Source organism: Sporobolomyces koalae (assembly GCF_050403365.1).
Source record: "Sporobolomyces koalae JCM15063 DNA, S_koalae_JCM15063T_v1_ctg16, whole genome shotgun sequence".
Lineage (NCBI taxonomy): Eukaryota > Fungi > Basidiomycota > Microbotryomycetes > Sporidiobolales > Sporidiobolaceae > Sporobolomyces > Sporobolomyces koalae.
The window spans coordinates 314734-336975 of record NW_027481755.1 but is presented as its reverse complement, the minus strand read 5'-3'; the positions used below and the strand labels follow the sequence as shown (position 1 = coordinate 336975).

Below are 22242 nucleotides of genomic sequence, written 5' to 3'. Positions count from 1 at the left end.
ACGAACCCCGAGGAAAGGACATCTAGACAACAACGATATAATGGGGGTCTTCGAGCCAGCGAGTGAAAAGCGAAGAGAGAGAGAGATACAGAGAAAGATTCGTTGAGACTGGTTGAAGAGCCACTAAAGTGGCGGGAACGACGATTTGCGATCCTTTTTTGGAGCTTGATGCGAATATGACAGGGCAAGGTGATAGTGTTACAGACACACAAGGTCAGGTTCAGGCGAGGTCGGAGAAACCGACGGCTTTCGCTTGGAGATCGAAAGTTGCGTAAACGTTTTCGAGGAAACTGACAAGATTCGAAAAGTGACGAGTCAGTTCGGGTCACAGACAAGACAAGCTTGATAGAGTGAGATATAACTAACGCATCTCCTAGGATCCAGCCATTGATGCCAATATCCGCACCGACGACTGCACCGACGCAGCGAGTGCTGCCCGAGCTGACTTTTCCCAAATTCCAGCTCGAACCCGAGACCGCCCATTGCTCGGCAAAGGACGATCCGAACGAGAACGAGACCGAAGGGGGCGAAGCACAGTCGTATGTGTAGTAACCTCCACCATACGAACCCGAATTGGGCACTTGGGCCCAGAAAGCAGCCGCATCAGCCGTAGGAGCCTGTAACCAATGTCAAAAGCGTGTCAGTGTAATATTCTCTGGAGACGTATTGGTATGCAGAGAGACGCACGACGATGACGGATGTTCCCGTGTCGATAATGGCGCTGACTTTGCCGACCTTGGCGACTTGTTGTCCTCCAACGTTGACCTTTGCGTCAAGGAGCCAGTACCCAGCGTTCGTGACTGGGTAGTACTTGGTCGATCCTGCCGTGTACTTGGACGGGTCGAGTCCTCCGAGGTACAGTTCCGAACCGGCACTCGCGAGGTGGAACGAGAACTGGTTCGCGGCGAGATTCGCTTGGTTCGTGAGCGTTTCGAACACGGTCGACGCGCCGAGAGTCGAGATGGACGAGAACGCCATGCCCATCAAACCATCGTAGGGATCGTTGGCAAAGTCGGACGTGAGCGAGTTGGCTACACCGAAAGTTTGGGTGTTGATCGTCATTCCGCCAACTGGTTTTCCCCAAACGTGTTCGATTGATCATCAGGACAGGGAAAGGAATGGTAGAGCTGCGAGATTTCTGACTGACCAGTGACGGAATCCGTGTAGACGGCACCTTGAGTCGCTGAACCATCTCCGTAGGTGATACTGAGCTTCTTGCCGGGTACGCTCTGCGAAGTTGAAGATTTCGAAGGATCGTATTTTGAGTGAGGACTGCACGCGGCAGAAGTGCAGCTTGTCGAAGGGACCCAGAGATCCGCGGACCTAAAGGGCAGACGAGTGGCGAGAATGTCAGCTCGCTCGGTCGGGATCGCAATGAGAACGGGAAAAAGAGTGAGAGGCTTGCATACCCAGTGTCAAAGTTGATGTTGAACGTCTGGGAAGAGGATCCGATCGAGAGCGAGCCGGCCCATACTAGAACGACGAGAGAGAGAAAGCTCGTCAGCTCGAATTGGTTCGTTTTCTCTTCATTCCGTCCACTCTCCTCGAACCGTCTTGAAACTCGAGCTCACCTGAGTTTTGAGGGAACGCCGTCAAGGCCACCGCTCCTGAAGACTTTGGGGTTGACGTGACGGCCAAGATTCGCGAGCTGGTTGCCGTTCCGCGGTGTTTCGGATTGACGATGACTTTCGGGTTTTTCGGCACTGCCCGTTTCTCAAGCGCTCTGCGGTTCGCGATCGGAGCTTCAAGCGACTGCGGAGTCGGAGGAACCCCGTGCAAATTCGCGGCATCGAAAACGTCTTTTCGGTCGAGATGGCTGACCGATTCTTCCCGCAGCTGCTGCACAGGCCATTCGAGTTGAGTTTCGTCGCCGCTCCCCCAAACTGATCCTCTTCGGCCCATCCTTGCGAGATTCGAAGGCGCGATCTCATCGGTTGCGACGGTGGGGGGCAGGAGGGTCGGATCGACGAATGCCGGCGAGAGGAAATGCGCGGATCCCGTGTTGAACTCGAAATTCGCCAGTCCCCTGACATATTTTGACCTCGCGCGAGCGACATTGGCCTAGAATCGTCGTCGTCGTCGTCGAATTGTCGTAGTCGATCGAAACAGGATGATAATAGCGAGTGACGAGGTGGACGAAGCGGGAAAGTCGAGCGAAACGGGAAAGAATCAGTTCAGTTCGTTTTTCTTCGCTTTTTCATTCACCGTTGCCATCGACTGATGCGGGCAAGACAAAAGGGATGGAGCGGGGGAATGATTTCATTCAAGCTAGATTGATTGAACTTACGTGGGCGTGCCCAAAGTTCAAGGTACCATCTTCATTAGTCAATTCCTCGCTTCCTCGTCGATGTTGCAAGTGGATCGTTCTGCCTCCAATTGGCGACGACGGCGAGTCTGAGGGTGAAGTAGGCGAGACTGGGGACGACTGTGCTGCGAAATCTGGAATGTCGACATCGAGTGACGGTCGACGAGCCGAAGGGAGAGCGTCGACGGCAGAGGCCGAGAGGAGTAGCGCCGAGAGCGACACGGCAGAGATTGAGCTGCGCATGTTCTGTGTCGAGTGAAGGAACGTCGTCGATAAAGGTCGAATGGAGCAAGTAGCGACAAAGTTCAGAGAAGTTGAGGACGTAGAGAGAGTGAAGTTGAAGAAGGAAAAGGGAAAAGAAGCGGGGGTCGAGTGGGAACTTGCGAGCCGCAGAGGAACAAGAAGCCAAGGAACAACCGTTCGGGTTCACACACGAAGCGCAGACCGAGGAAACGTTGAAACTGCGAGCGCGAGCTAACAACCTTGACGCGAAAAAGAACAGAAGCACCGTGCGACGAATGCAAGACCTTCCCTCGACGGACAATTGCATTACGCGAGACTCAAAAACACACAAGGGTACGGTCCATAAAGAGCCAGAATTGCTTATTGCGTAGAGCAACGGCGATAACGTGGAAATCTCGATACGGAAGTTTGACGCCGGGTTCGCTCAGCCTCTTCTCGCTCGGAAATATTTTTGAGCATGGCATTATCGACCCGATCGAGAAGCGTCACTTGATGTTCTCTTCGCGCGGAAGCTAATGCCATAAGGTTCTTCGAATGTCGACATCAATTCTATCCCGAAACGGCGAGGGGGCTGGAGGTGGCGGGTCAATTCTCTGAATTTCATTCGAAAAGGTGCAGGATGTCCCGGTCGCAGCTATTAGACAACAGAGTCGCACGTGATCAATGCGAGCATGATCTAATGGATTGTAATGCTTCGAGCTCAACTGGAGAGGAAACTCGAGCTCGAATCATGATCCATTTCCTCGCGTGCCGACTATGCGCGGGCGAGGCGCGGCCCATGCGCCACGCACGATGAAATGGCTCGAGTAGTAGCATTGTTGTCAATCCATATGGGCGCGAGGGAAAGCGCGTCGACGTGGCAACCAAGAGCTCGCGTCTCGTCTCCAAGAGTCCTTCGACAACTTTTTGTAGATCTCGTCGGCGACGACCTCGACTCTCCAACCCTCGCGTTTCAAGTCTAGACGCTTGGAAGCGATTCCGTCTCGTGGTTCGGTAAGCCTCGATTCGGAGCAAGGACATAATTATGGCTCTGAGCCGCCTGCACCTGTTCGGCAGACCCCATGTTCCAAGTAGCTGATGCCTCGACACGAGGGGATCTACGTGACCTTGATGAGCAAAAAGACTCCAATCCACATGGCCGCGACCACTGCCAAGATGCCCAGAGTCCAACAGGTCGTGCCCCTCGTCTTGCCTCGCACGCCTTTGAGCCGCTCCTGCTGGACCTTGATCCTGCCTTCGTTGTTCTCGAGTTTCTTCTCGGCTTCCTGCATCACCTCGCGGTCCTTTTCGAGGTTGTCCGAGAACGTTTGAGACGAAGTCTTGAGCGCGGTCGAGAGCGAGGTGAGGTCGGACAAGAGCGACGACTGTAAAGCGTGGTGGTGTGAGAGCAGGTCCGAGGATGTCGCGCTGGTCGAGCCAGCGTCTGCAGGGAGGAGGTCAGCCGAGGTGGCAGGTTTCGACTCGACGACGGATTTCGCTTTCGCTTTCGCTTGCTCTTTGAGCTCACGGTGCCGGAGCCACGGAGGAGCGACACGATGCCGCAGGCCAGCTGAAGTTAGATCGGTCGCTGGGGGCGGGATCGTGGCAGAGCTTCCGCTCGGTCGGGGCGGCAGAGAATCAGCGTCGAGGTTGCTGGTCGACGAGCGCAGGGTCGTGGATTCGGCGTCTTCGATGATCGAAGTAGAATTCAGGAGAACGGGCTCGGCGCGTTTTGCGGGATTCGAGGGAGGTGGCGATTTCGTACGCGGTCGCGGGATGGGCATGTGGGGAGGCAGCATCGGAAAGAGAAAGTCGAGGTCGAGTCCTCGGTCAACTGGTGTCGCTGGTCGCGAAGTCGCCTGTGATGATTGAGAAGCGGATCAGGACCCTAGAGCTGCGCGGACGTTGGGCAGACAGGCCAATTTACGCACCGACACGACGTCCCAAGTATCGCTCAACCTCGTGTCAGCACGATCTATTCGGACTTGCCAGTCTGCGAGCGAGTCTGTCGGCGGCTGTGCATTGCGGCTGTATTGGGCGGGCATGGTAAGACAGATGGTGCTTCGAGGGAGCAGACGGATCACGAACCTGGTCGAGGGAGGGTAGTACTCGGCGTCCGGTTGCGCGAGTGCGGCCTCGAGTAGTTCACGCGCATGTTTGACAGTCTGTGACCCGCACCGAGTGAGTATCGTTGCTGTATCGAGCGAGACGAGAGCATACTAACGGTCTGGAGTTTGAGGTGCGTCAGATATTCGCGAGGCGGTTCCGCGGCAGCATCGTCGAGGATGCGCACGAGGCGGCCGAGGGTGACTCGGTCGCGGGCTGAAGCCATGCTAGTGGAGGGTAGACGAGCGGTGAGGCAAGTGACGGGACGAGGATGCATGCTCTCTCTTCTCCACTTGGATCCTCTCGCTCTCGCCCGATTCACTCTCATTGCCCACGGTCGCGCATTCCCGCCGACTCGTTGTATTACGCAGGTACCCTTAGACCTATCTTCCCTATAGGTCGACCATGTCGTGAGTCGTCGCTCGTGTTGATGAGACGCGACATCGCTGACTGATCTTCGCTCTGCCAGTCACGGAGGAGGAGCATCCCACTTGGCCGCGATCTGTGCGTCCCAGACTCCTGCTCGTAATCCGCGCGTGTGTATTGCCACTGACTTGCCGCTCCCTTCAGACGGATCCGAACAGGACAAGGTCAACTGTTCCTTGTACGTTCCATCTCCTTCCACTTGCCTGCGTTCGCCACTCGCAACCTGACCTTACTCTCTCTCTCACTCTAGCTATCTCAAGATCGGAGCATGTCGCCACGGAGAGCGCTGCTCGCGCAAGCACATCAAACCCCAGTTCTCGACCACGCTCGTAGTGTACAACATGTACCAGAACCCGATGCACAACCCGGCCATGACTTCGAACCCGCACTTGCGTCCACCCGGCGCCGCCGCAATCGACCCCAACAACCTCGAGAGCAAGATGTCTGAAGAAGAGACTCGCGAGTACTTTGAAAAGTTCTGTACGAGTCTAGTCTCTCTTTTCGATTCCCATTTAGAAAGCAGCTGACTCTTATTTGTGCTGTTCAGACGAGGACGTGTATTGTGAGCTTGTCAAGTACGGCAACCTGTTGGAGATGCACGTGTGCGACAACGTTGGCGACCACTTGATCGGCAACGTGTACGCTCGCTTTGATTGGGAAGACGAGGCGGCTGCAGCAGTGACCGAGTTGAACAAGCGGTGGTATGCCGGTTAGTGTCCCATTTTCAATTGTCTCTCGCTTCTACTCAGTAATTGATCAAATCAAACTCTTGAACAGGTCGACCACTGTACGCTGAATTGTCCCCCGTCACCGATTTCAGGGAAGCGTGTTGTCGTCAGAACGATCTCGGACAATGCGACCGTGGAGGGTTCTGCAACTTTATGCACTTGCGACACCCTTCGAGGAAACTGTTGCGAGAGTTGCAACGTCAACAGAGGAAAGAACGCAAAGAGAACCCAAAGTGAGTTCAACCTTTGGTCTCTTTCACGAATAACGATCAAGAGAAAATTGACCTTTTTGTCCCGACAGTCCTCGCGACGAAGAGAGGAGAAAAGAAATGGAAATGTTTGGATTCGGTGCAGATGGACCTGGTGGAGGAGGAGGAGGAGGAGGAGGAGACGATCGAAGAGGAGGTCGTTGGTAGATTCTCACCTCGAATCACGGCCAAGAAAAACAAAAAGGTCTCGGATTACAGAAATCGCAGACATATTCGAACCCAACCCATACTTCTAAGCAATTTGCTACCTTACCTACGCATTCAAAAGCTCGGCACGACGTCTGCCACTCAGCGCGTTGCCTTGACCGGGACCTGTGTCGGCGCTGCTGGCTGCTTCTTGTTGTTTTCTTCAGCTCGTTTGAGCTGGTGTTTGAGATCTTGTTTGTGCTCGTGTTCTTGCCATTTGTGCTTGATCCTCGAGATCGCTCTGAACGGGTTGACACGGCGAACATCGTCCAACAAGATTCGACGATGAGAAGGATACTCGTTCGGTACGATTCGACCTTGATTCTCCCTCCATCTCGCGGCCAACCAATCATCATCGTCGAGCGTCCCAAGCTCTCCATCTTCACCAGCTCCGGCCTCTGTCTTTTCATCGGAGAGAGAACCTGGATCAACCTCTGAAGAGCGAGGAGGAACGTCAGGTTTCTGCACAGGTTTCGTCGTCTTCGAGTCGGGTTTCTCTTCATGCTCCGTATCTGACAAGGAAAGATCTTCGGGAGGCAAAATCTTGGAGACGGGCGCGGGCCATTGATCCTTGAGATCTTGTTCGAGTGGGGACAGAGACGTGAACAGGTCTGCTTTATCGAGTAGGCCTGAAACTCCTTTCCGCAAGTGTTGACAAGGTCGGAGCTTGACGGAGAAATGTATGCGCTCGTTCGTCCACCTGAGCTCGCAAACAATTTCCCTCTCAGCATACGAGACTTTAGGGAAAAAGGGAGAGATTCATGACATACGGGTTCAGGGCGGTTGGGACAGCTCGATCGACGCTCTTGGTCAGTAGATATTGTCCGATGCGTGACCTGGATGCGGTATAATGACAACTTGGTCAGCAGTCGCGAGAGAGAACTGACAAACTCGAGCTTTACTTGTGGGCAGGCATCGTTCCGTAGGAAGCCACCGTTTTCGTGCACAGTTTGGCTCGCAAGAATTGCATGTCGATCGCCAGGAGGCTGCTGACTTTGCTGCACATCCACCACAGCGCCAAGTATTGCAGGTCTCCCTCTTTGTATCCGCCTCCTATATCAGAGTGTGCGCCCGCGAACCAGACCTGTTCGAGAATTTGACGTTTCGGTCGACCGAGAGGATTTGACGACCACAGAACGGGGAGGTAGTCGATGCGGTGTTCGTCGAGTGCGAGCGCTTGGTAAGCATGCTCGATACATGACTCGAGTCGACACTCGTCAAACCCGAACGAGTCGAACCTGATCGCATCGGGAGCTTCAGATTGAACTCGACGCAAATTCGAAGGTCGACCTCTCGTCGAGACAGTGTCAAAGATTCCGAGGACCTTGATCAGGAACTGTCCTTTCTTCGCGTACTCCAAGTCCTGCTGATTCTTGTCCTTCGAGTACTGCGACAAGAGTTTTTGAATCGATTCGGCACTTTTGAGATCGTTGTGAGGACTGTCGCCTGAGCGTTGGTCGAGTGCTTCGAACAGGGCCGGGAAGAGGTGCATTGTCTTTCGAGGATGCAGGATCCCGATCACCGAGATCAAAGATGCCACAAGTCGCACGGTGTAAGCTCCACGGGAGAACCCAAAGAGGAAGATCTAGGAATCATGCGAATGAGGTTAGGCTCAGGTTGGAGGAAAGGCTCGAGCGATGGGCTCGACTCGCCTCATCTCCCGATTCCCAGTTGAGGCTCAAGAATGAGTAGATGTTCCTGACGGTCTCCATGATACCCGTACCGAACGCACCCTGTTTACCGGTCGAATCAGCTAGAGCCAGGACGTGGCGGGGCCAGCACAAGTTCTGTCTCGTGACTCACGCTCACCAAGCCTCCAACTTTGCCATCTTCGGTTCCGACCCCTCCTAAGTACATTTTGATCTGCTCGATTTCGGTTTCTTTGTTCGGGTTCGGTCGCTGGTCCTCTTCGAGAATAGCACGTGAGAGTCGCCCAATGTTCGTATACAGGTCAGGGTCGAGCTGAGCATCTGCATCCTCGAGCGTGCCGTCACACAAGATGACCAGTCGCTTCATTGTATCACGGTTGTCGAGAAACGTGGTGGTCCCGGACAATGAAGGGGACTGAGCGGAGGGGATCGGAACAAAGGCGAGAACCCTGTCGAGCTCGAGTCGACACAACGCTGATGCGCACCCAAGGGTTTGTCGTAACGGTGTCTGCTTTCGGGGCGCAAGTCCAAAAGGATGTGAAGAAGGGAGACGGCGATTAGCTAGTCAAGCAGCAAAAGTCCGGCTTCAGTCCGCGGAGCCAGTCTGAGGATCTTTCAAGCTCGTGAGTCGTGTTGCCCGCAGGTAGGTCCCACTGGGCGTGATCGGGTGCCATCATGTGCATCACTGCCAACAGGCGATACCGACATGCCAATGATACCTGTCACCGGTCAGTATACGTTCGAAAGCAAATGAGAGCGCGAGTTGGCGATGCCGACGGCCAAACGACCTCGATCGCCTCTCTCGCACGCAACCAGGTGATCTGGGGTTGATAATGATACTGCTGTAGGTTTGAGCTTTCTAGCGAGCTCTTTTGGTATTCCCCGCGGTCCGGGTCCCGTATTATCTACTCCGAGGGGGTTTCGGCTCCCAATTCCCATCGCGCCAACTCGGTCACTTGCAGTCCATCCCCCTTGACGCCTCGCACTTGACTCCACTTGTTGAGGACTTCTCGCACGTTGCTGCCGGCATCAAACTCGAATTTGGGGGACGGGGCCATCGTGATGAGCTGCTGATCGTACAGAGCGGTCGAAGGTTCACCTTGCTGTGGTGGAGGTGCCGCAGAAGATGCAGCGATGGAAGCGGTAGGGACAGCGACGACTTGCCGAGCGAGCGCGCGCAAGACCGATTTCACTTCGGGTTTCTCGACGTTGCCACCCTTGGACAGTTGGGCAATCACGAGTCCTCCGAGCGTACCGGATTGCACTCCGTCTTTGGCGGCTTCTGCTGGAGTCTTTGAAGCGTGTAGGTATGACGAAGCGAGGAAGGTGGGCACGGGAGAAGAAGGGAGCGAGGGTTCGAGCGAAATCGACGCGGCTCGGTGCAACTTGATGTTCTCGCCCAACCGAGACACGATCGAAGCGAGGGAAGACCTGACCGTCTCGGGTGCAGAAGGCGTCGTGTCGGGAGTGATGTGTTGCGGGGAAGGCACGACGGGCATGTCGAGGGTCGTGTCGTGTTTGACGTCGAGTTGGACGAGCCCGTTCGACGCGCTCGGCTCGGCGAAGAACGCGAGACTCCTTGCGACTCCCTCGGCGAGTTGACGGAACTCGTCTGTCCGCGCGACAAAGTCGGTTTCGCACCTCATCTCGACCAAACTCGCTCGGACGCCGGTGCCGCCCGTGCCATCGGCTAGGACGGCGACTGCTACGAGACCCTGCTCGGCAGTGCGGCCTGCGAGTTTCTCCTGCTTCTTGGCTCCCGACTCTTGCGCTTGTTGAGCGATCCAAGCGAGCGCACCGTCGAGGTCATTCTCGGCTGCCTGGAGGGCCGACCGTGCGAGGGACAGCGGGGTGCCCGGACGCTGGGCTCGGATCTTGGCAATCAGTGCAACGGGCACTGACGATTTGGGTTTGTCGGCTGCGAGCGAGAGTCGGCTCGAGGTGAAGGTTCGAGTTGTTGAGGGCGCGGGGGCGCGCAGGGTCGATCGGAGCGCAGCAAACGCGCTATTGGTAGCTCGCGACATCGGTGCTTGTTTGAACAGTATCAAGAAGAAGTGGCAGAAGCGGGACGCGTTCTCGAGAGTCGAAACGGATAATTTAGTTTTTGTTCATCTCGTTTGCTGCGCTCCTCTGCTTCTACGAAACCTTGATTCGTCGAAGCTCGCGCAATGGGCAATTCAAGCTCGAAGCAACCGCCTGCCGAAGAGCCGCCTACGAATGTGTCACCGGATCACCTCGACGGCGACGCTCCTGAAGCCGCGATCGAACCTCCTGCAGGCGATGCGATGCACGATGACTCGACCACAGTGAACGAATCCACCAAAGATGACCAGAGTGCACCGCAAGCTGCAGTCATCCAGGAGGATGAAGATCAGTTCAAAGTGCCTCCTGCACCCGCCGCTTCGGCTGCGACGCCTCTCTCGCCCAACTCGACCACCTTGAAGGCCCTCCCAGCAGACATTGAACACATCCTGTCCCTCGGAGCAAACCAGGACGATCTCAAGAAGCTCAGAGCTGCAGATGGCGAAAGCCAAGGCGAAATCGATCAGGTTGTTCGTGAGCTGCGGGAAAAGTACCGACAGGCAGGCACAGGCTCGAACAAGGGAGTCCTACACGACGTTGAGAAGGAGATGCAGGACAAAGGCATCATCCGAAATCAGCCGCAGCCGGAAGGTGCAGCAATAAAGATGGACGAAGAGTCAGTTGCTTTACTCGTCCACGATTCCATACCAGCATGTCCTGACCAGTGAAAGGATCCGGCTCTAGCTCGAATACGGACGATTCATCTTCCGATTCTGATGATTCGTCCTCGTCCGATTCTGATTCGAATGCACGCGCCACTATTGACGCGAATCGCAAGCAGACCCGGACCCGCCGTGGTCAAGGCCGGCCTGCAGCGCAATCGGACGAATACGATGACGACGATTCTGACTCGGGAATGGCCGGAACTGGCTCTCGCACCGCGCCCAAGACGGAACACGAACTCGCCGAACCCGAAGTAGTGTTGCCCGAAGTCATGAAGATCGGTGATTCGGCAGAGATTGCAAAGTTTGGCAAGGTCGAGAGCGTGATCGAGACTGTTGTCGTCGTGAAAGCCGACACTTCGGGAGATTGGAGGGTACTCGATGAAGGTACGGTCGTCTGCTGGGAAGACCGGACTGTCATCGGAACCGTAAGCACGCACTCCCAACGACTTGTGATTGACATCCTTTACTAATCGCCGCAACCTCATGTTCGTTGCAGATCTTCGAGACTTTCGGGTCTGTGCAACAACCTTTCTACTCGCTGCGGTTCCCTGCCAGTTCACCACCAGACCCAGCGGTCTTCAAGCTCCAAAGACCCGTCTTCTACGCGCCGTCGCATGCTCAATTCGTCTTTACCCGAGATCTCCGAAGTCTGAAAGGTAGTGACGCGAGTAATGTTTGGGACGAAGAAGTCGGAGCTGGCGAGATCGAATTCTCGGATGATGAAGAAGAAGCGGAATACAAACGACGATTAAAAGCAGAGTGAGCGTTGTCCCACTCGATACTGCTCGCGCTCCAAGCTGACATTGCTGACCATGCACAACCCCTTCTCAGACGCAAAGCCCGCAACCAATCTTCGACCCCTGCTGCCACGAGCGGCCGCCAACCATCTCGAGCTCCCTCGAATCTTCCTGCTCCTCCGGCTTCTGCTCGTTTGTCTTTACCGGCACGACCTGCAATTTCCTACGCAGACACGGATCCAGTTCCCTCGACCTCGACTGGTACGAGTTCGAACTCGGCGTTCGGCCTGTATGGAGCACCGGTCGCTTCAACCTCGTCCTCAAACAAGTCAGGCCCACGTGCCGAGATGGGAGAGAAACCTCCTCCAGGCCGAATTGGACGACAAATGTTTGAACGGGACACGGGAGGAGCGCTTGGTGAAGGAGACCAAGTCGAGTTCGAGTTCAGTGATGGAGACGGTGCGAGTGACAGTGACAGTGATATCGAGATAGTCTCAGAGGGCAAGAGGCTCAAGGCAGACTTCGAGCAAGCAGGTACAAGGGACAATGGACGAGGGAGAGGTCGAGGTCGAGGAGGAGCTGGTTCCGAAGGTCGTGGTAGAGGGCGAGGTGGCGCAGAAGGAGGACGTGGCCGAGGTAGAGGGCGAGGAGGAGCTCAAGAGCGAGGTCGGGGTGGGAGAGGAGGTCGAGGCGGAGGAAGGGGAGGTGAACGGCAAGTCGCGCCGCTGCCGGCTCGAGCGTCTCCCTCGCAACGTATGCCATTCGGCGCTACTCCTGCTGGACTGCCGCCACGACCAACATTCGATCTTCCAGAGGGAGTCGTCGGCGGAACCGACGAACGTATGTCGATCGATACGAGTCAAGCTCCGGCATTCGCACCACCGATTCGGTTCGGAGATCCTACTTCGTTCGGAGGACCCACCCCTGTGGCGTTCGCGGGTGCGAGTAGCAAAAGTCCTCCTCAGCAGAACCGTCCTCAGCCTCGTCAACAAGCTCCAACCATGTCGCAGGCTTACAACCCTCAAGCTCCCTATCCTAACCAACCATGGAACGCTCAACAACAACAACAGCAAACGAACGCGTACTTCCGTATGGTACCTCCAATGCACGCACCGCAACAAGCTTACTACCCCGCTCCACCCTCTACTTCGGGATCGTACTCGGCGGCTTATTCGCCTCATCAACCCCAAGCAGCGTTCCCGAACGCAGCGGCAGGTCACGTCAACCCCAGGTTCCTGGCGCAACAACAACAACAGCAGCAGCAGCAGCAGGGTGCGCAAGGTCAGGGATCCCAGGCAAACCAGTACCCCGGTAACGGCGCTTACGGTAGTGCCGGATCGTACGGCGGCTACGGTGGATATGGTTATGGGTCAGGAGCTTCGGGAGGAGGAGGAGCTTACAACCCTGGCTATGGACAAGGTCGATGATTCGTGCATCCTCTCCCTCCCTTGTATCACCACGTGCACTCCCTCGCAAATCCATGTACCCGTTACTCGTTCCTTCCATCAGCTTAGCTTTAGCCGATCTGTACTGTAATCTTTAATCTCTGATGCATGGACAACAGGCTTGGCTCGCATTGACAGCACTCGCACAACCGTTGTTCGTATAGCTGATAGAAAGTACTACTTATCAGTCGGATGGTTGAAGCATGACGACCAGAAATTTGCAGAATTGCGAACGGAAAAAACAAGGTGCTATTGGAGCCAATGGGTAAGGTGATAAGAAAAACGACAACAAATGGGCAAAAACGCCCTAGGTAACGATTTTACAAGCCCACATCTATCGGAAATTGAGTTTGACCAAGAACCTGTATCGAGAATGGGGTCAGCCGATCATAAGAGTGCGTGGAGGGAAGACCGTACAGAAGGATATCCATTAGGACGTGAGTCGAAGCTGCAATACAGGTTACCACGAGATCGGGCTGAAAAGGCGAAGATAACGTCAGTTCGACACCGAGAGAATTGATTCAGGAGGGAGATTTCGAATGCTCAACATGTTCTCGCAATTGATCAAGCCCAACCTGCATAATAAGCATAAGTCAGTTCTCAAGTATGACAGACAGCTCGATAAGAGAAAAGTATAGCAAACGTTGGTGACATCGATTGCGTAGGCCCACCAGCACACCCACCTCGCCATCCAACTCGACAAGAGTTCAGCGAGCCAAATCACGAGTGATGCCGAAATTGTGAGTCGGTACGTGTACGGGTCTGAATCGTCGGCGAACGAGAAGAACGGGTAGATCATCTTGTTGGGACCCCAATGCAAGATTGTGACCCAGCCCAGAAAAGCAACCACTGCAAGCAGGGGTTTGTGAGGTGAGCTAAGGCGGATTCTCGCTGAAATGGGAACAAAGCTCTTTACTGGTGACATTTTCAGATAGGTTTCGCAAGTAGAACACTGTTCGAAAAGAGGTCGTCAGCATACCGAGGAGAGCGACTTTAGAGGAACGGTAGAATTGATCTGACTAGTGGCTACGCTCTGCGAGTATTCTGGCCATTCCATTGACGTCCCGACGGTCCAGATCAATAGACGATGGAACGTCTTTGACATGCTCAGTGGGTACCAAAGGATGACGAACGACGAAGACAAGAGGGTGATGTATGCCGCTTGATCAGGAGATCGCAACCGTGCAAACAAATTGCGGTAGAAGACATGGTACGTCAATTGAAAGAGGAGCTGGGTCGGAACAAATCAGTTGACGCGATTGCTCAAGCTCAGGTGGCAAAGGGCCGAAAATGGCTCACGCGGAAGATGAACACGAGAGACTGTGATCGAACTTTGCGATGCAAGATCCAATTGCTGACATTGTTGAGCAGCTGTTTTGCCTCTCGAATGTCAGCGTAGACCCATCATCGCTCGAACCCTTAGGGACCCAACCAGCAGAAAATCCTCACGTTGATCGAGAGGATGAGAGTCCAAACATATACCAAACCTTCAAAGTTGGAATGTGGTAGTGTCGAAAGGTAGATGGTAGCAAAGCCTTGACCCATGATGAGCGTCAAGAGTGAAAGAGCGATCGCAGTCAAGAACCACAAGAATCGTCGATACGACCTCGGCATTCTCTGAGTCAGTTGACGTTCGAGAAACCTGTCATAGGTAGAGAGAACATGAATATCACTTCGCGCGATAGAAAGAGGAAAGTGCGTAATCACGTTTTCTGTGCCGGGGTCAGACTTCTTCTCCAGCTGTTCCTTCGATCAGCTCTGAGCTTCATGAAGCATGCTAGGGCAGGCATTGCCATGGTCGCAAACGCCAACAAGATCCAAGTCGTTTTGCGTTCCCAATCCCACAGTTCTTGTGGTCCTCCCCCCGTTCGAGAATGCGATCTCCTCCCGAATCCATCGAGATCGAATTTGTGCAGGAGGAAGCCGACGAAGAGACTAGTTGTCCAGAAGAGGGTATACCAGAAGGGTCCTCCTAACGAAGTTGGCCACCAGTTGAGCCGATCTTTGTAGTCCCGTCCGTCGTCAGTCTCACTACGGCATCTTCTAGCAAGAGCTAGAAGGCTGACTCACAGAGATCAAACAGCTTGGTCACGAACACGAGTGCGACGGCGACATACGATCCATAGTCTGATTACATCGAGAGTCCAACTCCCAAGTCAGTACCTTTTCTGCTACGAGCACAGGCGAAAAGCTCGAGTTGCGAGAACTGACATATAATGAGGAAGAAGTAAAAGTTGGCATCGACCGGCAACTCTGGATCTTCAGCTTGATACGAGGGCGATGAGGTCGTTGGCATGCTTGTTGGATTCGAGAACTGCTCCGTCACGAGCGTGTTTGTGTTTGTGTTTGACGAGGGATGGATCCACGGCAACTTGTGTGGTAGTGTGGTAAAAGTGTCTCGAGGTGCAACGACCGTTGGGGGTGACCAAGGGATATCTGCCAAACAGCGCGATCGGTGAGATTCGGATTTTCGAAGGAGAGGCGAGAGCTGATACCGGACTCACGCCATGGAGGTTCCTCTTTGTATGGATCTTGAACCGGGAAGGGTATACTGCACCAAACCCAAACCTTTTCTCCCTCGCGAAATGAAAAAAATATTCCAAAAGTCAGTCGTTGCAGATCACGCTCGGGCGCAATGGGGAAGGAGAAAGGGAAAAGGAGCTGACAATCAGGCAAGGTATACCAACGAGGAGTGCCCAACGTTTGTACCAACTCGACATCCAAAGTCGTACTCGTTTCTTGCCAGGTCTCAACAACCACCAATTGATCTCATTCGAATGTTCATCTTCTTCCTCCTCTTCTTGTTGTTCCCGAGTTGAGGTCAATCTTCGAGTACGTCTTGTTGGAGGAGGAGGAGAGATGGTCAGTCGTTTGCCGTCATGGTGAGGATACGGTGAACGCGTCGACGAGTCGAGTAACAATCGATCACGCTCGTGAGTTCTCCTGCGATCCTGTACGCTCGTTGAATCCGGCTTGGACTGTTTCGAACGCTTGAAGAAGAACTTTCGAGTCGGGGATGTTTGCGATGGCGATGCAACGGCAGCACCACTTTCCGAGTTCGATGGGTTCTGAGAAACGTGGGTTGACCGGAGCGTAGGTGATTGTACATGTGCGTGGAACCTCCCTGGTAGATAAGACGGTTGATCTACACAGATCGCAGAGAGAGAACCGTTGAGCGCTCTTTGCGTTGCGAGGGAAGAGGAACGCGAGAGAGACTCTACCGTTCCAATTGGAAGGATCGTCCGAGCCCTGAGAGAAGGTTGTAAACATTTCTTTCAGTGACTCATCGAACCTGTTGGCAGGAGGCTGAGAGCGCGGTGTTGAAGCACAGACGACGAGTGAGATTAGGAAGACCTTGCAAAAGCCACGACGTCGACGCGCGTGTGTAAACCCCTGACTGTGACAATTTCGCTCCATCGCACAAGTCAAAACATCGATGTACAGATTCGGGGGAGAGTGGTGTACGGTTCCAGTTATACGGACGGCAACACCGAACTGAAAAACAAGTCCGGCGACCAGGACACAAAACAGAATGCACTGCGACTGAACACAGAAAGCACTTCAAGCACAAAGGCACCAACAACGACGACAACGCAGCTACTCATGATATTGACGGACTACGGGCGAGTCCGTCCAGGAGGCCGTCACAACGAGATGGTGGAGAAAGGTGGAGAAAGAAAGTCGAAATGAGAGAGTACCTCGAACGGGTGATTATTGTTGAGTTTACTGTTGCTCGGACGCAGCGGGTTCTTCAGATCGGTTGGGACGCTTGAGAACCGTGAGACGCTCTACAAAAAATGCACAGAGAAACGTTGTGAGTGGGAGGTTACAACTGGTTTCAGGCGGGAGATGGGGAAAAACTGACCATGTTGAGCGTTGATGATCGTGGTGTAGGCACCCGTCTGTTCGTCCTTCTCGTTCTTGACCTGGAACGAAGCTTCGGCAAACACGAGCGAACTGGAAACAGCGCGAACACGAGCAGAGAATCAGTTTGCGCGCCCGAATACTACTGTGGAGATTAGAGGCGAGGTCACGACTGACCCTTTCTCGATCATCTGGAGACGCTCAATCGCGGCACCGTACGCAAAGATGGTGTGCCACGAGGTCGGGGGTTGCTTGTACTCCTCTGTTTCCGCAATCAACCGGATCAGCCCGCGTTGTCGACAGTCACGCCCATTGTCATGAGCGAGGAAGGGCGACGTCGACTACTAACCTCCTTCAGCGGGGGGCTTGCCCTTGTCGGTCGTTGCGATCTTGTACATCAAGTAAGGCTTGCCCGTCTTGGGGTTCTCGCGTTCCTCAATCACGCCGAGCCTGCCAATCAGGGTCATCTTGGCAACATCGCGTTGCGCGACTCGCGAAGTCGAGAACGCCTGCAGAGAGAGAGAGGGAGAGCAAGATTGCCGAAACGAGCAACAAAGGTAAGTGGCGCGTCGTGGTGGAGACAGTGCGAGACTCGAACTCGGAATGAGCGAGACCTACGCGGGCAGCAGAGCGAGCGACGGGTCGGACAGTCGAAGTGGTGAACATTCTGAAACTTGGAGGGTCTAGGTGAGGAAGCAAGAGCAGAGAGACAAGCCATTTCGCAAACGCGCGCGCGCGGTCGCCGCGGGCGCGTCTACACGGTCTCGTCTCATCGAGTCGCCGCGCACTGGATTCGTTGTTCGCGACTGCAACCACGCGAGATTCTGCAATCGAATCGCAAACAAAGGAAACGCAGAAAAAATGCGCTTGAGGAGCAAGAAGCTGAGACCGTCTGAAACTCGCCTTGTTCTCCTTGTCGACAGTAGGAGAGCAATAGGACAATCAATTGGAAAGTAGAGTCAAACAACAACATGGACGGCATAAAGAACTGAAAGCACTGCTTAGGATCATTGAAACTGCTCATCGTTTGACCGTTGTTGTCCCGTTCGTCTGCGGACTCGATCCCGCACCAAACACGGTATCGAGGCCCAAAGTCCTGAGCCTCATCAGTTTCCGGTTCCTGCCCGTCCACCACGAAGCGCTCGAGACTCCTCCTCCTGCCGAAGCGGTCAAGCTCGTACCAGTTCCTCCTCCCGCTTGGGTCACCTTCTTGATCGAGACCAATACCGACTCGACTTCGTCGGAAGACGACAGGTAATCCGACTCTTCGTCGAGATCGTCCCCTCCGAGCAGCCCGCTTTGCAGTTCGCCCACGTAGTAGATCGAAGAGCCACCATTCGCGAGTTGCGATGCTGACGCCGCCGGATTCGATTTCTTCGACTTTTTCGTGCTAGTTGCGGCACCTGGTATGCCTGCACCAGTCGGGGCAGATGGGATTGACAGGAGTGACGAAGGTTGAAGGTCGAGTGGGAGAGGTGCCAAAGTCGGATCGAACCCGTTCGTCGGAGGCAGGTTCGACAATTTCTTGTTGCGTTTCTCCTTTTTGGCCCCAGTAGGATCATCGGTCCCGAGCAGTGCGGCGGCGGGTTCGTTCGCAGAGCGCATTTGAATCGATTTGCTCAACGCTTCTCGCTCTTTGCCTAACCGACTCGCTTTCTGCCATTCCATCAACAGGCTGTCGAACGGTTGCGAGCGATGGGGGACGGCACGTTTCGCAGTCATGTTGTGCGTCTTGCAGGTCAACGAACGCTGACATGGCAAGCCTCGTTCGTTGATCACTCCACATTGGCGATCGGGATCGACAACTGAATCAAAACTTTGGTCAGCCTCGTGACTGACCAAAGTGACATAAGAGGGTAGTGTATTACCTCGTTTGTTCTTTTTGTCGAGGCCTGCAGCGGAAGGACCTCCTGTGGGTACGACCGGGAGTGGAGCCGGGACGGGTGGCACTCCCACGGGCGCGGCGGGACTGGGCGAGGCAGAAGGCTCTGTCAGGTGCAACGTGATCTTGGACTTTTTCGTCTGCTGCGGGTTGTTCGAGTCTAGAGAGAGCAAGAGTTGGGTCAAGGTCGAGATGGATCGAGATTGCAGAGAAGAGGTTGCCTACCTTGGGACAATTTGCGCTTGAGGGAATTGTTTGACTCTGGACAGGTAACTGATCGATGCGCGAAGTCAGCGTTGTGCGATGCGAAGAGAGTCGCGACGGAGCGTACGTTGATGAGACTCGAGCGCGGCACGCAACAAGGGTTTATGGCAATCGGGACAGGCCGACACAAGTTCTAGGGTGCTGTCAGCCAACTCGAGGCTCGACAAGTTGCGGTGTCGGTCGAGTTGAGGCGATGGCGAGCGACTGTCGTCGACGGGTGCAGGCGTACTTGCGGTCGAAGTGGCGAACAGAGAGGGCGTTGGGGGTACGGCATAGTCGGGTGGTTTCAACTGCATGCTCGCTGCAAGTGGGTTCGTATTCGCGAGGGGGAGTGATGACGGATGGCGGGTCGCGAGATTCGATTCATGGCTCGGTCACTGACTACCGCTCTCCACCTCGCATCCGCCTCGCTTGCGCCGCGCGACTGCTCACTCACCGACTCGTACGCTCAGCGCGAACGACTTGGCTCGAGCGAGCTCCTGAACTACCGCGAGTTGCGACTTGTCGGGCAACCCCCACGTCTCGCATCCGGACGCAGCCATGTCCAAAGACCTCCGCAAGACCGTCGAACTCGCGACGAAACCGAAACGGGCCGCGCCGAAAGCCAAGGTACCCCTCCCCTGTGGCCGTTCGACTCTGTGCCTCGCAACCCGCTAAATGACGACCTTGTCTTTGATTACCTCCAGTACATCGACCCGATCGTCCAATCAACCTTCAGTCAGGATGGACAACTGCAAGAGATCGTCCGGACGCTCTCTTTGCGTATCCGGGACCCAAACACCACCGTATGCGCCTCGTCTCGCCCCTTCGCAATGGGCATATCTGACCGATAGCGTGTACTCCAGGTTGCTTTCAAGTCGTTGATCACGCTCCACACGATCATGCGGTCCGGTTCGCTCGAACCCGTCTACTCGTACCTGGCCAACTCGTCCCTCGCGTCGACTCTCGCCTCGCACGAAGCGCCCAACATTCAGGCGTACGGCAAGTACCTCGCCGCGCGCATCCGCAGCTACCAGAACCTGAACCGCGACGTTATCCGCGACAAGACGGACCGCCGAACGACCAAGGACCGCCTGCGCAAACTTCACGTCGAGCAAGGCCTCCTCCGCGAAACGCGCGAAATTCAGCGCATGATCGCCGCGTGCGTCGAATCCAAAGTGAGCGCTTTCCCTCTCCCGTCGTTCTCGGGGATGACACTCATTCCGTCGATCTCAGTTCTTCACGGACGATGTCGACGACGACGTGTCGATGACGGCTCTCCGGCTGCTCACGAAAGACTTGCTCGTCCTGTTTACGTGTGTCAATGAGGGCATGATCAACATCCTAGGTACTTTCCCCCTTTCTCCGATCTGTCTTTGTTATCATCCAAGTTTCCTGACTGCAGCTTGCGGCCTCATCTTAGAGCACTACTTTGAAATGTCGCACACGGACGCGACCACCGCTCTCAAAATCTACAAAACGTTCTGCAGAGACACGGAACGCGTAGTTTCTTACCTCAGTATCGCCAAGAAGCTGTACAACGTCTTGAACGTCCCGATCCCAAACCTCAAACACGTGCGTTATTCTCGGCTATTTGGCTTGTTTCATAGCTCATCTGTCACTCTCTCTTTGACAGGCACCGGTATCGCTGGCGGGAAGCTTGGAAGAGTACCTGAACGATCCAAACTTTGAAAAGAACCGGGAAGAGTACAAAGAGAATAAACGTGTTGCCGACGGCGGTCAACCTGGTACAGCTTCCCGTGCTGCCTCGGATGGCCAAAATACGTGACTAACTCTCACGCTATAGCAGCAGCAGCCGCTCCCTCTAAAGCACCAGCACCGTCGACTTCGACTTCGACTGCGCCGACCCCTTCGACAGCTGCTGGAGCCCCTTCCGCGCCAGCACCTCAAGCCAAATCATTCACAGATTTCTTCGAATCAATCGAGCAATCCCAGACGTCCATGTTCCCTGGTTCACCCTCGATGAATGGCACTCTATCTTCCCAGATGACCGGGTTCGGCGCGCCGAATCCGTTTGGCTCGTTCGCAGGTGGAGGTTTTGGACAGTTCCCCATGGTACAGCCTCAGATGACTGGATATGGGAACCCGTTCCTACAGCAACCCCAGCCGACTGGGTTCGCCGCCGGACCATTTCAACCTCCTCAGATGACCGGACCATTTGGACAGTTCCAACAACCTCAGATGACGGGCGTGTCAAACCCTTTCCGACAGAGCATGATGATGACGGGAGCGCCAGGAGGAGGCCAGATGATGATGATGCCGCCAGTTCAACCTCAGATGACGGGAGGGAACCCGTTCCAGCAACAGTTGCAACCACAAACGACCGGGTTCAATCAGAGACCGATGAGCATGATGATGACCGGCGCTCCCAACCCGTTCGCTCCTACCTCTGCTCAATCGCCACCACAACACCCCTTTGGTCCTTCTCGAACAAACACGTTCTCCCCAAGTCCTTCTATGCCTACAATCCCTCAACAATCTTCTTCGACGAGCTCTTCAGCGCCCCCTTCGAATACACAACCGTATGCGCAACAACCCCCTGCACCTCTCACGGCACAGAAGACTGGAGCGCGAAACCCTTTCGCGCCTGCGGGTACGCTCATTCCGCAGACACAGCAACCTGAACCTCCGAAAGGCCCGAGCATGAACCAGCTCGCCGCATTCTCTCAACAACAACCACAACAACAGCAATCGCAAACTACCACTGAAGGAGGCGGGGGTCAAGGCGCTGCTCCTCAAGACGCATTCTCGAAATTCTTGCAAGCTCAGAAAACGGGGCAACTGCCACCCCAACCTTTGACCGCATCGAAAACTGGAGGACTGTTTGCGAGCATCGCTTCCGATTTCACGTTTGATCGATCTTCTGCTTCCGGAGGACCGTCGAATGATCCAACTCCTTCTTTCTCGTCGACGACGACGAACCCTTTCCCTGGATCGGCATCAAACAACTCGACTTTCTCTGCTACATCGCAACCTCCTTTGTCGACCTCGACCTCGTTCTTGTCACCGCAGCTGACCGGGTTTGGAGGAAACTCGACTCGCAAACCGTTCCAACCTTCGAGTTCGTTCGGTTCAAACCTCATGTCGGAATTCTCAAATCCCGCAACTGCTTCTGCTCCTCCTTCCTCCTCTTCGACGTTGTCACCCACGTCTTTTGCTTCTACGAGTGCGACGACGACAACGACGAATGGCCTCGTACCTCAATCGACCGGGTACAATCCATTCGCAGGGTCGAAACTACCTCCGCTCAATTCAAGTCTCTCGAATGGGACCGCTGCGACGACGTTCAATGGACAATTCGGAACTGGATCGCATGGAAATGCTGGATCTCAACCTCTTGGAGGAGTACAAGTTGGAAGCTTGATCTAATCATAACCCCTCTCTTTCTGTATTTTTTCTCTTGGAGCAACAC

At 54.7% G+C, this 22242-nt stretch overlaps 10 protein-coding genes across 10 annotated transcripts; 3 read left to right on the top strand and 7 right to left on the bottom strand.

The window, feature by feature from the left end:
• Positions 1–220: 220 nt before the first annotated feature.
• Positions 221–2548, bottom strand: JCM15063_003152 (uncharacterized protein; the record flags this gene model as incomplete). Its single annotated transcript, XM_076678747.1, has 7 exons — positions 221–290; positions 367–617; positions 688–1070; positions 1148–1323; positions 1410–1473; positions 1572–2061; positions 2288–2548. The coding sequence occupies 7 exons, from the start codon at positions 2546–2548 to the stop codon at positions 221–223; spliced, it is 1695 nt and encodes a 564-aa protein (XP_076534239.1).
• Positions 2549–3645: 1097 nt separating this feature from the next.
• JCM15063_003151 (uncharacterized protein) lies at positions 3646–4859 on the bottom strand (the record flags this gene model as incomplete). Its single annotated transcript, XM_076678746.1, has 3 exons — positions 3646–4386; positions 4459–4692; positions 4752–4859. 3 exons carry the CDS (start codon positions 4857–4859, stop codon positions 3646–3648), a joined length of 1083 nt encoding a protein of 360 aa, XP_076534238.1.
• A 179-nt stretch (positions 4860–5038) lies between these two features.
• On the top strand, positions 5039–6203 carry JCM15063_003150 (zinc finger CCCH domain-containing RNA-binding protein; the record flags this gene model as incomplete). The annotated part of the gene is made up of 7 exons (XM_076678745.1): positions 5039–5043; positions 5103–5137; positions 5204–5237; positions 5310–5539; positions 5607–5768; positions 5837–6020; positions 6089–6203. The coding sequence occupies 7 exons, from the start codon at positions 5039–5041 to the stop codon at positions 6201–6203; spliced, it is 765 nt and encodes a 254-aa protein (XP_076534237.1).
• Positions 6204–6344: 141 nt separating this feature from the next.
• Positions 6345–8258, bottom strand: JCM15063_003149 (T6SS phospholipase effector Tle1-like catalytic domain-containing protein; the record flags this gene model as incomplete). Its single annotated transcript, XM_076678744.1, has 5 exons — positions 6345–6942; positions 7013–7078; positions 7145–7827; positions 7895–7975; positions 8046–8258. The coding sequence occupies 5 exons, from the start codon at positions 8256–8258 to the stop codon at positions 6345–6347; spliced, it is 1641 nt and encodes a 546-aa protein (XP_076534236.1).
• A 538-nt stretch (positions 8259–8796) lies between these two features.
• JCM15063_003148 (uncharacterized protein) lies at positions 8797–9915 on the bottom strand (the record flags this gene model as incomplete). Its single annotated transcript, XM_076678743.1, has 1 exon — positions 8797–9915. The coding sequence occupies one exon, from the start codon at positions 9913–9915 to the stop codon at positions 8797–8799; it is 1119 nt and encodes a 372-aa protein (XP_076534235.1).
• Positions 9916–10059: 144 nt separating this feature from the next.
• JCM15063_003147 (H/ACA ribonucleoprotein complex subunit GAR1/NAF1) lies at positions 10060–12802 on the top strand (the record flags this gene model as incomplete). The annotated part of the gene is made up of 4 exons (XM_076678742.1): positions 10060–10564; positions 10639–11063; positions 11135–11397; positions 11470–12802. 4 exons carry the CDS (start codon positions 10060–10062, stop codon positions 12800–12802), a joined length of 2526 nt encoding a protein of 841 aa, XP_076534234.1.
• Positions 12803–13154: 352 nt separating this feature from the next.
• On the bottom strand, positions 13155–16090 carry JCM15063_003146 (uncharacterized protein; the record flags this gene model as incomplete). The annotated part of the gene is made up of 14 exons (XM_076678741.1): positions 13155–13182; positions 13238–13296; positions 13369–13395; positions 13464–13669; positions 13737–13772; positions 13841–14051; positions 14120–14191; positions 14270–14462; positions 14528–14822; positions 14891–14947; positions 15032–15256; positions 15325–15388; positions 15487–15965; positions 16042–16090. 14 exons carry the CDS (start codon positions 16088–16090, stop codon positions 13155–13157), a joined length of 2001 nt encoding a protein of 666 aa, XP_076534233.1.
• A 453-nt stretch (positions 16091–16543) lies between these two features.
• Positions 16544–17350, bottom strand: RIM1 (Rim1p; the record flags this gene model as incomplete). The annotated part of the gene is made up of 5 exons (XM_076678740.1): positions 16544–16608; positions 16686–16777; positions 16862–16946; positions 17034–17193; positions 17303–17350. The coding sequence occupies 5 exons, from the start codon at positions 17348–17350 to the stop codon at positions 16544–16546; spliced, it is 450 nt and encodes a 149-aa protein (XP_076534232.1).
• Positions 17351–17704: 354 nt separating this feature from the next.
• Positions 17705–19126, bottom strand: SGF73 (deubiquitination module subunit SGF73; the record flags this gene model as incomplete). The annotated part of the gene is made up of 4 exons (XM_076678739.1): positions 17705–18489; positions 18553–18726; positions 18792–18839; positions 18898–19126. 4 exons carry the CDS (start codon positions 19124–19126, stop codon positions 17705–17707), a joined length of 1236 nt encoding a protein of 411 aa, XP_076534231.1.
• A 244-nt stretch (positions 19127–19370) lies between these two features.
• On the top strand, positions 19371–22199 carry JCM15063_003143 (uncharacterized protein; the record flags this gene model as incomplete). The annotated part of the gene is made up of 7 exons (XM_076678738.1): positions 19371–19439; positions 19517–19615; positions 19676–19987; positions 20046–20157; positions 20233–20384; positions 20446–20569; positions 20617–22199. 7 exons carry the CDS (start codon positions 19371–19373, stop codon positions 22197–22199), a joined length of 2451 nt encoding a protein of 816 aa, XP_076534230.1.
• Positions 22200–22242: the final 43 nt, after the last annotated feature.